This window comes from Pelodiscus sinensis, chromosome 3 (genome assembly GCF_052426305.1).
Source record: "Pelodiscus sinensis isolate ZL-2025 chromosome 3, ASM5242630v1, whole genome shotgun sequence".
In the NCBI taxonomy this organism is placed as follows: Eukaryota; Metazoa; Chordata; order Testudines; family Trionychidae; genus Pelodiscus; species Pelodiscus sinensis.
Window position 1 is genome coordinate 2443703 of NC_143054.1, and position 13722 is coordinate 2457424.

Sequence of the window (13722 nt, forward strand, 5' to 3'; positions counted from 1 at the left end):
GCCTTGGAAAGGTACATAATGCCGAGGGGTAAGGAACAGCCGCCACAGGGGAGATGAACAAGACGGGGCCTTTTCCGCTTGGAATGGCCTGGGAACCAGAGGAAGGAAATGCCATTTACGCCGTCACTAACGTAACCACGATGCTCACACAATCACCTTTATAGAGGGCAGGTTTCAACCAAACCAGAGAGATTATTTCTTCACAGCCAACCTGTGGAACTCCCTGCCAGGGGATGGTGGACAGGCCCAAACTGGAATAGGGTTGCAATAAGACGGCAATCTGTTCACAGAGGACAAGTCCATCAATGCTACAAGCCGGGCTGGGGTCCCTGGCCCCTCCCTCGCTGCTCAGCCGCCCTTCTTCCTGGAACAGCATCCCGAGGTGGAGGAAGCCGAATCCCTCCTGGCGACACCATCTTGGCAGCCAGGAATTCCCCTCCAGGATGCGCCCGTGTCTGCCTGGCCCGACCTTTGGCAGGAAGGACCAAGACCCCCACCCAGATGCCCTCGCCCGCGGGAAGGGGAGAGCCCACGTGGAGGAGTAGCTGGGGCAGCAGTCAGAGAATCCCAGGCCCCTAGAACCGGAAGGACCCTCGAGAGGCATCGAGTCCAGTCCCCTGCCCTCCTGGCAGGGCCCAGCGCCGCCAGCCCCTCCCTGGCAGGTGTCTGGCCACCCTGGTCTGAGCAGGCCGGCTGACCCCCGCCAATCCCTCCGCAGCGCCCCGGACACGGGCCCCTGGCAGGCAGCACCTCCCGGGATGTGGTGTCAGGGCGCCAGACGCGGTCCCTGTCCCCCTCAGAAGAGAGTCTCCGGCCCCCGCTGCCCTGCGCGTCCTCCCTGCCATGTGGCTGCAGGCCTGTGGCTTGGGGGGTCCGTGGCTGCAGGCCTGTGGCTTGGGGGGTCCGTGGCTTGGGGAGTCCATGGCTTTGGGGGTCCGTGGCTGCAGGCCTGTGGCTTGGGGGGTCCGTGGCTGCAGGCCTGTGGCTTGGGGGGTCCGTGGCTTGGGGAATCCGTGGCTTGGGGGGGGTCCATGGCTTCTCCTCCCCCCCTCAGGGTAATTCCTCGGCTCCTGTTCCCAGGGCAGCAGAACGGTTCCCCAGCACCGTGTGGGGAGGGGGGGGCCCTGCCTACAGCCAGTGTCCCCCGGGACAGAGCCAGCTCCCCCACCCCGCGGGGTGCCAGCCGCCCTCCGGAGCCGCCTCAGGCCCAGCCGTGTGCCCAGGAACGCTCGGGAGGCGCTCGGTTCCCTGTGGGCACGGGGCCAGGCTGGCGAGGGGCGCGGGCAGGGCAGATGTCGCTCTTCCTAGCCAGCCGGTGGCCAGGCACCGGGCTGCCCTGCCACACGCCCTGGGGGCTGCTGTCCTGCCAGTGCAGCGCTCAGGTACCAGCTGGGAGCGGGACAGAGCCAGCAGGGAGATGGCACCTTGGCGGGAGCAGGGAGCCTCAGAGCCGCCCGCTGGCCCTGCCCAGAGCCCTGGGCCCCGCCCGCAGCTGGTGCCTGAATTCCTGTTCCAGCCTCGTTCCCCTGCCCGGCACCACCGGCTCCCTGCCTGCCCGTGGCCAGCGCTGCGGAGACCGGACCAGGCTGCCTGGAGTCACACAGCCCGGCCGGGCCAGGCCCCGGAGCCTCCCACGGCCCCCCACGCTCCACGCCCCGTGGGGTCTGCCAGGCTGGGCCCATGGCCACGAGGGGCCAGCCAGGGCCAGACAGCCAAGCAGGTCTCCTGGAGGGCTCCACCCGAGCAGGGGGCCCCATGGCGCTCAGAGCGCCCGTCCCGGCCCCACGGCTCCTCTCCGGCCGGCAGCCCCACGGCGCTCAGAGCCCCCGTCCCGGCCCCACGGCTCCTCTCCGGCCGGCAGCCCCACGGCGCTCAGAGCCCCCATCCCGGCCCCACGGCTCCTCTCCGGCCGGCAGCCCCACGGCGCTCAGAGCCCCCGTCCCGGCCCCACGGCTCCTCTCCGGCCGGCAGCCCCACGGCGCTCAGAGCCCCCGTCCCGGCCCCACGGCTCCTCTCCGGCCGGCAGCCCCACGGCGCTCAGAACCCTTCGTCCCAGCCCGACAGCTCCTCCTCAGCCGGCAGCCAGTCCTCCGAGAGCCGCTCGAAGTTGGCGTAGGGCGGGCCCTGCAGAGGGAGGGAAGGGCTTGGTCTGCGGCTCTGGGGCAAGGCTGCGGCTCCCGCCTGGGTCCTCCCTCCTGCCTCGCCACCAGCCCCGTGGGGCCCGCACAGCCATGGGCTGCCCCGGGAGGGGGACGGTGCCCCCGGGAGGGCGGCCTTGGCACAGGCAGGGGCAAGGGGGCAGGGTGACAGCTCACGGCGGGGGGACAGCGTGCAGCAGGGCATGCTGGGAAATGCAACGCCCCATAGGGCAGCTCATGGCAGCCCCCCTCCCAGCCTGCTCCAAGGACTCAGCGGGTCCCCCCCCCACAGACCTGCCCCTCCCCCCACACCCCTCACCTGCTTCACCAGCGCCAGCGTGGGGGCCTGGATCTGCCGCAGGGCCAGCCGCTTCCACTGCACCGAGCCAAACCACCTGGAACCAAGCGCAGTGGCAGTGGGGCTGCAGGGCTGAGGCCCGGGCCTGGCACACTTCTCCCAGCAGGGCAGGGGGGGCAGAGCCAGCAGGGGGCGCTGGGGAGCAGGGGGGGGGGCAGAGCCTGGCGAACAGGTGATTGCTAACAGGGAGTTTTGAGAGGGAGTTCTCCAGGTGAAGGAGAAGCAGATACAGGACTCTTGAGGGAAGTGTGTTTTGTTATTGGGGCTTTCTCAGTGTGTGCAGAGCTTGTGTTTGGTGTGTGGTGGTTTGTGGGTTTTTTTTTTTTTTTCCCTTTCCTCCCTCCCCCCCTGTTTGAGTGAGGCTTTAGAGGGGGAGTTCTCCAGGTAGAGGACAAGTAGATACAGGAGTTTGGGAGAAGTGGGTGTTGTGCTTGGGGCTTCTTGCTGTATGCTGAGCTTGTGTTGTGAGTGAGGGTTGTGTGTGTTCTTGTTTGTTTGTTTATTTATTTATTTATTTTCCCCTGTGTTTGAGAGTGAGGTTTTTTTTTTTTTTTTTTTTTTTTTTTTTCCCTTTTCCCCCCTCCCCTTGATAGAGTTTGTGCTGTGATTGGTAGGGGCTGTGATTGGCAGGTGGAAACTGTTGGCTTCTAATTAAAGTTTGAATTGTAGAAGCCTCTGCTGATTGGCTGAGCCTTGGTAGGGGGAGGGGCTTTATAAGGCAGTGGGCAAGCGACCAAGGAGCTTGCGAACAGGTGATTGCTAACAGGGAGTTTTGAGAGGGAGTTGGGAAGGGCGGGAGGTTCTCTTGCCTTTCTTTTTAAATCCCTTCTCCAGGACAGCAGCGATGGTTGATGAAGCGTCTGCTGCTGTTGTTACCTGCACGGCGTGTGCCATGTTTGTCTTCCTCCCGGAAGAAAGAACGGATTTCATCTGCACCAAGTGCAAGCTGGTCGAGATTTTGGAAGAAAAAATTAGAGGACTGGAGGCCCAAGTGTCGACCTTACGCTTGATCAGAGAGGATGAAGACTTCCTCGATAGAAGGCAGCAATTGATCCTTCAAGCACAGCAGGCAGAGGAGCCAGTGAGGGCAGTACGCGACCAAGAGGAGAACTGGCAGCATGTAACTTCTAGAAGGGGAAACAGGCCAGCACGGGAATCCCCCGATGCTATAGAGGTAAGCAATCGCTTTCAAGCTCTCTCCACAGGCTCTGCAGTGCTGAATGCTCTGGAAGGGACCTCACAAGGTAGAAACCAGAAGGGAGCACCATCTACTGAAAGGCATGGGATGCGTAGTCCTAGGGATGGGGGTTCCACGGCCACCACCCCCAAAAGGAAACGACGGGTGGTGGTGGTCGGGGACTCCCTCCTAAGAGGGACTGAGCCATCCCTCTGCCGTCCGGACCTGGAATCTCGAGAGGTGTGCTGCTTACCGGGAGCTCGCATTCGGGATGTCACTGAGAGGCTTAGCAAGCTGATCAAACCTTCAGATCGCTACCCCTTCCTGCTTCTCCATGTAGGAACGAATGATACGGCCAAGAATGACCTTGAGCGGGTTGCTGCGGATTATGTAGCACTGGGAAGAAGGATCCAAGACTTTGGAGCGCAAGTGGTGTTCTCGTCCATCCTCCCTGTTGAAGGGAAAGGACTGGGCAGGGATCGTCGAATTGAGGACGTAAATGCGTGGTTGCGCAGGTGGTGTCGCAGAGAGGGCTTTGGTTTCTTCGACCATGGGACTCTGTTCCGGGCGGAAGGATTGTTAGGAAGAGATGGGATCCACCTAACGAAGAGAGGAAGGAGCATCTTCGCGGGCAGGCTTGCGAACCTAGTGAGGAGGGCTTTAAACTAGGTTCGTCGGGGGACGGTGACCAAAACCCTGAGGGGAGTGGGAAAGTCAGATACCGGGAAGAAATGCATAGAGCAAGGAGCGAGAAAGGAGGACCCCAGTTTCGAATGGAGAAGATAGTGCAATCAACTGGTTACCTGAAGTGTTTGTACACTAATGCGAGAAGCCTGGGCAACAAGCAGGAAGAACTGGAGGCCCTGGCCCAGGCCAAGAAATATGATTTAATTGGGATAACAGAGACTTGGTGGGATGACTCGCATGACTGGAGCGCTGTCATGGAAGGGTATAGATTGTTCAGGAAGAATAGGCAGGGGAGAAAAGGAGGAGGAGTTGCACTATATGTAAGAGAGCACTATGATTGCTCTGAACTCCAGTATAAAGAGGGAGAAAAACTTGTTGAAAGTCTATGGGTCAGGTTTAAAGGAGCAAACAGCAGTGATGTTGTGGTTGGTGTCTGCTACAGGCCACCGAACCAGGTGGATGAGGTAGATGAGGCTTTCTTCGAACAACTGAGCGAAGCTTCCAGATCGCAGGCCCTGGTTCTCATGGGGGACTTTAATCACCCTGACATCTGTTGGGAAACCAATACGGCAGTACACAGGCAATCCAGGAAGTTTTTGGAGAATGTTGGGGATAACTTCTTGGTACAAGTGCTGAAGGATCCGACCAGGGGCCGTGCACAGCTTGATCTTCTCCTCACAAACAGGGAGGAACTAATAGGGGACGTAGAGGTGGGTGACAACCTGGGAAGCAGTGATCATGAGATGGTAGATTTCAGGATCCTGACCAAAGGAAGGAAAGAGAGTAGTAAAATACACACCCTGGACTTCAAAAAAGCAGATTTTGACTCCCTCAGAGATCTGATGGAAAGAATCCCCTGGGATGTTAACATGAAGGGGAAAGGAGTCCAGGACAGCTGGCAGTATTTTAAAGAAGCCTTATTGAAGGCACAGAAAGAAACCATCCCGACGCGTAGCAAGAGAGGCAAACCTGGTAGGAGACCGGATTGGCTTACAGGGGAAATCCTTGGTGTACTTAAGCACAAAAAGGAAGCTTACAGAAAGTGGAAACTTGGACAAATGACTAGGGAGGAGCTTAAATGTATAGTTCGAGAATGCCGGGGGGTTATCAGGAAGGCAAAAGCGCAAATGGAGTTGCGACTGGCTAAGGATGTGAAGGATAACAAGAAAGGTTTCTACAGGCATGTCAACAAGAAGAAGGTGATCAGAGAGGGTGTGCAGTCCCTAATGGATGAAGGAGGTAACCTAGTGACAGAGGATGTGGGGAAAGCTGAAGTACTCAATGCTTTCTTTGCCTCTGTATTCACGGACAAGGTCGGCTCCTGGACTTCTGTGCTAAGCGACGCAAGATGGGAAGAAGATGGACAGCCCTTGGTGGGTAAAGAACAGGTTAGGAACTATTTAGAAAAACTAAACGTACACAAATCCATGGGTCCAGACTTAATGCACCCAAGGGTACTGAAGGAGTTGGCAAATGTCATTGAGGAGCCTTTGGCCATTATCTTTGAAAAGTCGTGGAGATCGGGCGAAATCCCGGATGATTGGAAAAAGGCAAATGTAGTGCCCATCTTCAAAAAAGGGAAGAAGGACGATCCAGGGAACTATAGGCCGGTCAGTCTTACCTCGGTTCCTGGAAAAATCATGGAAGGGATCATAAAGGAATCCATTTTGAGACACTTGAATGAGAGGAAAGTGATCAGGAATAGTCAGCATGGATTCACAAAGGGCAAGTTGTGCTTGACCAATCTGATTAGCTTCTATGATGAGGTAACTGGCTCAGTGGACATGGGAAAGTCAGTGGATGTTATATACCTTGACTTTAGCAAGGCTTTTGATACGGTCTCCCACAATATTCTTGCCAGCAAGTTAAGGGAATGCGGATTGGATAAATGGACGGTAAGATGGATAGAAAGATGGCTAGAAGGCCGGGCCCAGCGGGTAGTGATCAACGGTTCAATGTCAGGATGGAGGTCGGTTTCTAGTGGAGTGCCCCAAGGTTCGGTTCTAGGACCGGTTTTGTTCAATATCTTTATTAATGACCTGGATGAGGGGATAGATTGCACCCTCAGCAAGTTTGCAGATGACACTAAGCTAGGGGGAGAGGTAGATACGCTTAAGGGCAGAGATAGGGTCCAGAGTGACTTGGACAAATTGGAGGATTGGGCCACTAGAAATCTCATGAGATTCAACAAAGACAAGTGTAGAGTCCTGCACTTGGGACGGAAGAATCCCAAGCATAGTTACAGGCTGGGGACCAACCAGTTAAGTAGTAGTTCTGCAGAAAAGGACCTGGGGGTTACAGTGGATGAGAAGCTAGATATGAGTCAACAGTGTGCCCTTGTAGCCAAGAAGGCTAATGGCATATTAGGATGCATTAAGAGGAGCATTGCCAGCAGATCCAGAGATGTCATTATTCCCCTTTATTCGGCTTTGGTGAGGCCACATCTGGAGTACTGTGTCCAGTTCTGGGCCCCCCACTACAAAAAGGATGCGGACGCATTGGAGAGGGTCCAGCGGAGGGCAACCAAAATGATTAGGGGGCTGGAGCATATGACCTATGAGGAGAGGCTGAGGGACTTGGGTCTGTTTAGTCTGCAGAAGCGAAGAGTGAGGGGGGACTTGATAGCAGCCTTCAACTTCCTGAAGGGAGGTTCCAAAGAGGATGGAGAGAGGCTGTTCTCAGTAGTGACAGATGGCAGAACAAGGAGCAATGGTCTCAAGTTGTGGTGGGAGAGGTCCAGATTGGATATTAGGAAAAACTATTTTACTAGGAGGGTAGTGAAGCATTGGAATGGGTTACCTAGGGAAGTAGTGGAGTCTCCATCCCTAGCGGTGTTTAAGTCTCGGCTTGACAAAGCCCTGGCCGGGTTGATTTAGATGGGATTGGTCCTGCCTAGAGCGGAGGGCTGGACTTGACGACCTTCTGAGGTCTCTTCCAGTTCTGATTCTATGATAAGGGGATGGTTGGATGAAATAACATGATCTTGGTAACTAATTGACCATTCATTTCCAGTTGGAAATAGGTCAATGGAGGGATGATAGGAGTTGCTATAGGGAACTTTCTGGGTGTCTGGCTGGTGAGTCTTGCCCACATGCTCAGGGTTTAGCTGATCGCCATATTTGGGGTCAGGAAGGAATTTTCCTCCAGGGTAGATTGGCAGAGGCCCTGGAGGTTTTTCGCCTTCCTCTGTAGCATTGGGCACAGATCACAGCTGGAGGATTCTCTGCATGTTGGGGCCTTCAAAGTATTGGAAGGCTTCAATATCTGAGACATAGGTGAGAGGATTATTCTAAGAGGGGTGGGCGAGATTCTGTGGCCTGCACGGTGCAGGGGGTCAGACTAGATGATCATAATGGTCCCTTCTGACCTTAAAGTCTATGAGTCTATGAGTCTATGAGAGCCAGCAGGGGGCGCTGGGGAGCAGGGCGGGGGGGGGCAGAGCCAGCAGGGGGCACCGGGAGAGCAGGGCGGGGGGGCTAGCAGGGGGCGCCGGGGGAGCAGGGTGAGGGCCCAGCAGGAGGTTCTGGGGGAGCAGAGCAGGGGGGCAGCAGGGGGTACCGGGGGAGCAGAGTGGGGGCCCAGCAGTGAGTGCAGGGGGAGCAGGGGGGGGCCAGCAGGGGGCAGCGGGGGAACAGGGCGGGGGGGCAGCAAGGGGCGCTGGGGGAGCAGAGTGGGGGCCCAGCAGTGAGTGCAGGGGGAGCAGGGGGGGGCCAGCAGGGGGCAGCGGGGGAACAGGGCGGGGGGGCAGCAGGGGAGCAGGACGGGGGGCAGCAGGGGGCGCTGGGGGAGCAGAGTGGGGGCCCAGCAGTGAGTGCAGGGAGAGCAGGGGGGGGCCAGCAGGGGGCAGCGGGGGAGCAGGACGGGGAGGCAGCAGGGGACAGCGGGGGAGCAGGACGGGGGGCAGCAGGGGGCGCCGGGGGAGCAGCAGGGGGCGCTGGGGGAGCAGCGGGGGGGCAGCAGGGGGCGCTGGGGGACAGCGGGGGGGCAGCAGGGGGCGCTGGGGAGTAGCGGGGGGGCGCCGGCGGGGAGGGGTCCCCGGCTCCCCTACCGGTGCTTTCTGATGCCGCGGATCCCGCTGCTGGTGTTCCCCAGGCGCTGCCCCGGCCGGCGCCTGCAGGGGCAGAAAGCGGGGTCAGTGCCCCCCCGGCAGGGTGGGGTGGCAGCGCCCACGGCGCTAGCGGGGCCGGGGGGGGGGGTCTCCTCCTCCCTCGGGAGCTGGCCGGGGCCCCTCCGCCCGGCCCACCCACCTGCACAGCTTGGAGACCAGGGCGCAGGCGGCCTCGCTCAGGGGGGCGGGGAAGCAGAGCGCCCCCCCCAGGATCTTGCTGTAGATCAGCTGGGGCTCCGCGCCGTGGAACGGGGGCCTGGCGAGACGGAAGAGAGTCCACTACTGCACCCCCCACGGCCCCTCCGGGAACCCCCCTCTGCCCCCCACCGCCCCTCCGGGAACCCCCCTCTGCCCCCCCACGGCCCCTCCGGGAACCCCCCTCTGCCCCCCCACCGCCCCTCCGGGAACCCCCCACTTCCCCCACGGCCCCTCCGGGAACCCCCCTCTGCCCCCCCACCGCCCCTCCGGGAACCCCCCCACGGTCCCCCCCCACGGCCCCTCCGGGAACCCCCCTCTGCCCCCCCACCGCCCCTCCGGGAACCCCCCTCTGCCCCCCCACCGCCCCTCCGGGAACCCCCCCACGGTCCCCCCCCACGGCCCCTCCGGGAACCCCCCACCGCCCCCCTGGGAACCCCCCCACGACCCTCCCCACGGCCCCTCCGGGAACCCCCCTCTGCCCCCCTGGGAACCCCCCCCACGGCCCCTCCGGGAGCCCCTACTTCCCCCCCACGGCTCCTCCGGGAACCCCCCTCTGCCCCCCCACGGCCCCTCCGGGAACCCCCCACCGCCCCCCTGGGAACCCCCCCCACGGCCCCTCCCCCACGGCCCCTCCGGGAGCCCCCACTTCCCCCCCACGACCCCCACCCCACGGCCCCTCCGGGAGCCCCCTGTGCTGCAGTGTCAGTACCCTGCTGGTCGCTGGGCTTGGGCCATGGGTGACCCCTACTGGCCTGTGTCTGTCAACACAGCCCGGCGGGAGGGGGGGGCGCCTTGAGGGCCCCAGGACAGCGACCGAACCGGTCCGACCGGTTAAGGGAAGGGAGGGTTGGGGGAGGGGCAGTCTGGGGCTGGATTCATGCAGGGACCAGCCTAGGGAGGGGGCTGGGATCTAGGGGCCCAGGGACCCACCCCAAGGGGTCCTGGCCTGACTCCTGCAGCCCCGTCCCGTCTGTGCTGGGCTGTCCCGGAGGGGCAAGAACCCCCCTGTTCTACTGGCCGGCGGAGCCTGTTCTGGCTGCTCCGGGGGTGCAGGATCGGGGGGGGGACCCCGAGTTCCTGGCACACACCCCATACTACCCCTCCCCATGGCCCCTCTGGGAGCCCCACCTACTGCCCCTCCCCACGGGCCTCTCTGGGAGTCCCCCTCTTCTCCCAACCCCACATTGGCCACTGCTGGAGAACTGACCCCCCCAAAACTCAGGTGGGCACAGATGGGTGAACCCCTGTGGGGCATCCAAAACTTGTTGGGCAGCGGGTGACATGGGGGGCACGGCGGGCCCCACAGAGACGGGGCCACTCCTGTGGGGCGCAGACACAGAGGGGGGCTGACCTGGAGGGGCACAGACCTGGGGGGAACAACCCGGGGGGGCACACACAGAGGGGAGCCGAGCCGGGGGGCGCAGATACAGAGGGGGGGCCGACCTGGGGGGGGGTGCAGACAAAGATGGGGGCCAAACCGCGGGGCCACAGACACAGATGGGGGCCAACCGGGGGGGCACACAGAGAGGGGATGACCCGGGGGGGCGCACAGAGAGGGGGTGGCCTGGGGGGCGCACAGAGAGGGGGATGACCCGGGGGGGCGCACAGAGGGGGGTGGCCTGGGGGGGCGCACAGAGAGGGGGTGACCGGGGGGGCGCACAGAGGGGGGTGGCCTGGGGGGGCGCACAGAGAGGGGGTGACCCGGGGGGCGCACAGAGGGGGTGACCCGGGGGGCGCACAGAGAGGGGGTGACCCGGGGGGACGCACAGAGAGGGGGTGGCCTGGGGGGCGCACAGAGAGGGGGTGACCCGGGGGCGCACAGAGGGGGGTGGCCTGGGGGGGCGCACAGAGAGGGGGTGACCCGGGGGGCGCACAGAGGGGGTGACCCGGGGGGCGCACAGAGAGGGGGTGACCCGGGGGGACGCACAGAGAGGGGGTGGCCTGGGGGGCGCACAGAGAGGGGGTGACCCGGGGGCGCACAGAGGGGGGTGACCCGGGGGCGCACAGAGGGGGGTGGCCCGGGGGCGCACAGAGAGGGGGTGACCCGGGGGGGTGCACAGAGAGGGGGTGACCCGGGGGCGCACAGAGGGGGGTGGCCCGGGGGGGCGCACAGAGGGGTTTGACCGGGGGGGCCGCGGGCGTCCCAGGCTGGCATACGCCAGCGCGCAGGCCCCTCACCGTCCCGCCAGCATCTCGAAGACGAGGACGCCCAGCATCCAGAAGTCGACAGCGAAGTCGTGGCCCTCGTGACGCAGGATCTCGGGCGCCAGGTACTCGGGGGTGCCGCAGAACGAGTAGGTCTTCTCCCCCCGCGCCAGCTCCTTGGCAAAGCCGAAATCCACCTGCAGGGGGCAGCCGTGAGCCCACCGAGACCCCCTCCCCCCTGCCGGCCCCCATGGGGCCCACCGAGACCCCCTCCTCCCTACCGGGCCCCGTGGGGCCCACCGACACCCCTCCCCTCTGCCGGGCCCCGTGGGGCCCACCGACACCCCCTCCTCCCTACCGGGCCCTGTGGGGCCCACCAAGACCCCCTCCGCCTTGCTTGGTCCCGTGGGGCCCACCGAGACCCCCTCCGCCCTGCCTGGCCCCGTGGGGCCCACCGAGACCCCCTCCGCCCTGCCTGGCCCCGTGGGGCCCACCGAGACCCCCTCCGCCCTGCCTGGCCCCGTGGGGCCCACCAAGACCCCCTCCGCCCTGCCTGGCCCCGTGGGGCCCACCGACACCCCCTCCCCTCTGCCTGGCCCTGTGGGGCCCACCGAGACCCCCTCCCTTCTGCCGGGCCCTGTGGGGCCCACCGAGACCCCCTCCCTTCTGCCGGGCCCCGTGGGGCCCACCAAGGCCCCTGGCAGCCAGGGCAAGTCCCAGGCCCAGCGCCAGTTTGCAAGCACCTGGCATGTGCCCCCACCATGCTGCCGCCCCTCAGCCAGGCGCTCCCTGTGCCCACTGGAGCCAGCCCCGACGGACGCTCACTTGGAGCCCAGGCCTAGACACCAGGGGGTCCCTGCCCTGGCTGGGGGGCCCGGGGCCCTACGGGGCTGGGGGAACGGAGCCAGCTCAGAGGGGCAGAGTCGGGCTCGGAGCTGCCAGCGCCCCGGCTGCGCGAGGCCCGGCCCGGCCCCGGTACCAGCTTGACGTAGCCCTGCGTGTCCAGCATCAGGTTCTCGGGCTTCAGGTCCCGGTAGACGACCCCGTTGCCGTGCAGGTAGTCGAGAGCCTCCACCACGCAGGCCGCGCAGAACACGGCCACGGCCTCCTCGAAGCAGCGCCTGGGGGGCACCACGGCTTAGCGCCCGCCTCCCGCACGGTGCCTGGCCTACGGTCCTCCCACAGCCCTGCAAGCGCCCCCCTGTGGTCCCGCCCACACCGACGGCCAGCCCGCCACACGGCAACCCCGCCCACCCCTAGCACCCACACCATAGCCCCTCCCACACCCCCCAGCCAGCCCGCCACACAGCAACCCCGCCCACCCCTAGCACCCACACCATAGCCCCTCCCACACCCCCCAGCCAGCCCGCCACACAGCAACCCCGCCCACCCCTAGCACCCACACCATAGCCTCTCCCACACCCCCCAGCCAGCCCGCCACACGGCAACCCCGCCCACCCCTAGCACCCACACCATAGCCCCTCCCACACCCCCCAGCCAGCCCGCCACACGGCAACCCCGCCCAACCCTAGCACCCACACCATAGCCCCTCCCACACCATCGAGCCAGCCCACCACACGGCAACCCCGCCCCTCCCAGCACCCACACCATAGCCCCTCCCACACCCCCCAGCCAGCCCGCCACACGGCAACCCCGCCCACCCCTAGCACCCACACCATAGCCCCTCCCACACCATCGAGCCAGCCCGCCACACGGCAACCCCGCCAACCCAGCACCCACACCATAGCCCCACCCATACCCCCCAGCCAGCCCGCCACATGGCAACCCCGCCCACCCAGCACCCACACCATAGTCCCTCCCACACCCCCCAGCCAGCCCGCCACACGGCAACCCCGCCCACCCAGCACCCACACCATAGCCCCGCCCACACCCCCCAGTCAGCCCGCCACACGGCAACCCCGCCCACCCCTAGCACCCACACCATAGCCCCTCCCACATCCCCCAGCCAGCCCGCCACACGGCAACCCCGCCCACCCAGCACCCACACCATAGCCCCTCCCACACCCCCCAGCCAGCCCGCCACACGGCAACCCCGCCCACCCTAGCACCCACACCATAGCCCCTCCCACACCCCCCAGCCAGCCTGCCACACGGCAACCCCGCCCCCCCAGCATCCACACCATAGCCCCTCCCACACCAGCCAGCCAGCCCACCACATGGCAACCCCGCCCACCCCTAGCACCCACACCATAGCCCCTCCCACACCCTCCAGCCAGCCCGCCCCCCCTAGCACCCACACCATAGCCCCTCCCACACCCCCCAGCCAGCCCACCACACGGCAACCCCGCCCACCCCTAGCACCCACACCATAGCCCCTCCCACACCCCCCAGCCAGCCCGCCACACAGCAACCCCGCCCACCCCTAGCACCCACACCATAGCCTCTCCCACACCCCCCAGCCAGCCCGCCACACGGCAACCCCGCCCACCCCTAGCACCCACACCATAGCCCCTCCCACACCCCCCAGCCAGCCCGCCACACGGCAACCCCGCCCAACCCTAGCACCCACACCATAGCCCCTCCCACACCATCGAGCCAGCCCACCACACGGCAACCCCGCCCCTCCCAGCACCCACACCATAGCCCCTCCCACACCCCCCAGCCAGCCCGCCACACGGCAACCCCGCCCACCCCTAGCACCCACACCATAGCCCCTCCCACACCATCGAGCCAGCCCGCCACACGGCAACCCCGCCAACCCAGCACCCACACCATAGCCCCACCCATACCCCCCAGCCAGCCCGCCACATGGCAACCCCGCCCACCCAGCACCCACACCATAGTCCCTCCCACACCCCCCAGCCAGCCCGCCACACGGCAACCCCGCCCACCCAGCACCCACACCATAGCCCCGCCCACACCCCCCAGTCAGCCCGCCACACGGCAACCC

General features: G+C 64.4%; 1 protein-coding gene across 7 annotated transcripts in view; it reads right to left on the reverse strand.

The window, feature by feature from the left end:
- Nucleotides 1-143: 143 nt before the first annotated feature.
- The window catches only part of LOC142823440 (cGMP-dependent protein kinase 1-like), a 49420-nt gene continuing 35841 nt past the window's right edge, over nucleotides 144-13722 (reverse strand). For 6 of the 7 annotated variants that reach the window (XM_089776960.1, XM_089776954.1, XM_089776955.1 and 3 more), the window contains 6 exons: nucleotides 11791-11932; nucleotides 10845-11008; nucleotides 8608-8724; nucleotides 8409-8471; nucleotides 2458-2533; nucleotides 144-2124 (listed from right to left, as the gene is read on the reverse strand). In XM_089776960.1, coding sequence (XP_089633086.1) covers nucleotides 2038-2124; nucleotides 2458-2533; nucleotides 8409-8471; nucleotides 8608-8724; nucleotides 10845-11008; nucleotides 11791-11932 — 649 coding nt within the window. In that variant the 3' untranslated portion in view covers nucleotides 144-2037. The remainder of the gene's footprint in view (nucleotides 2125-2457; nucleotides 2534-8408; nucleotides 8472-8607; nucleotides 8725-10844; nucleotides 11009-11790; nucleotides 11933-13722) is intronic. The other variant, XM_089776959.1, reaches the window with a different exon arrangement.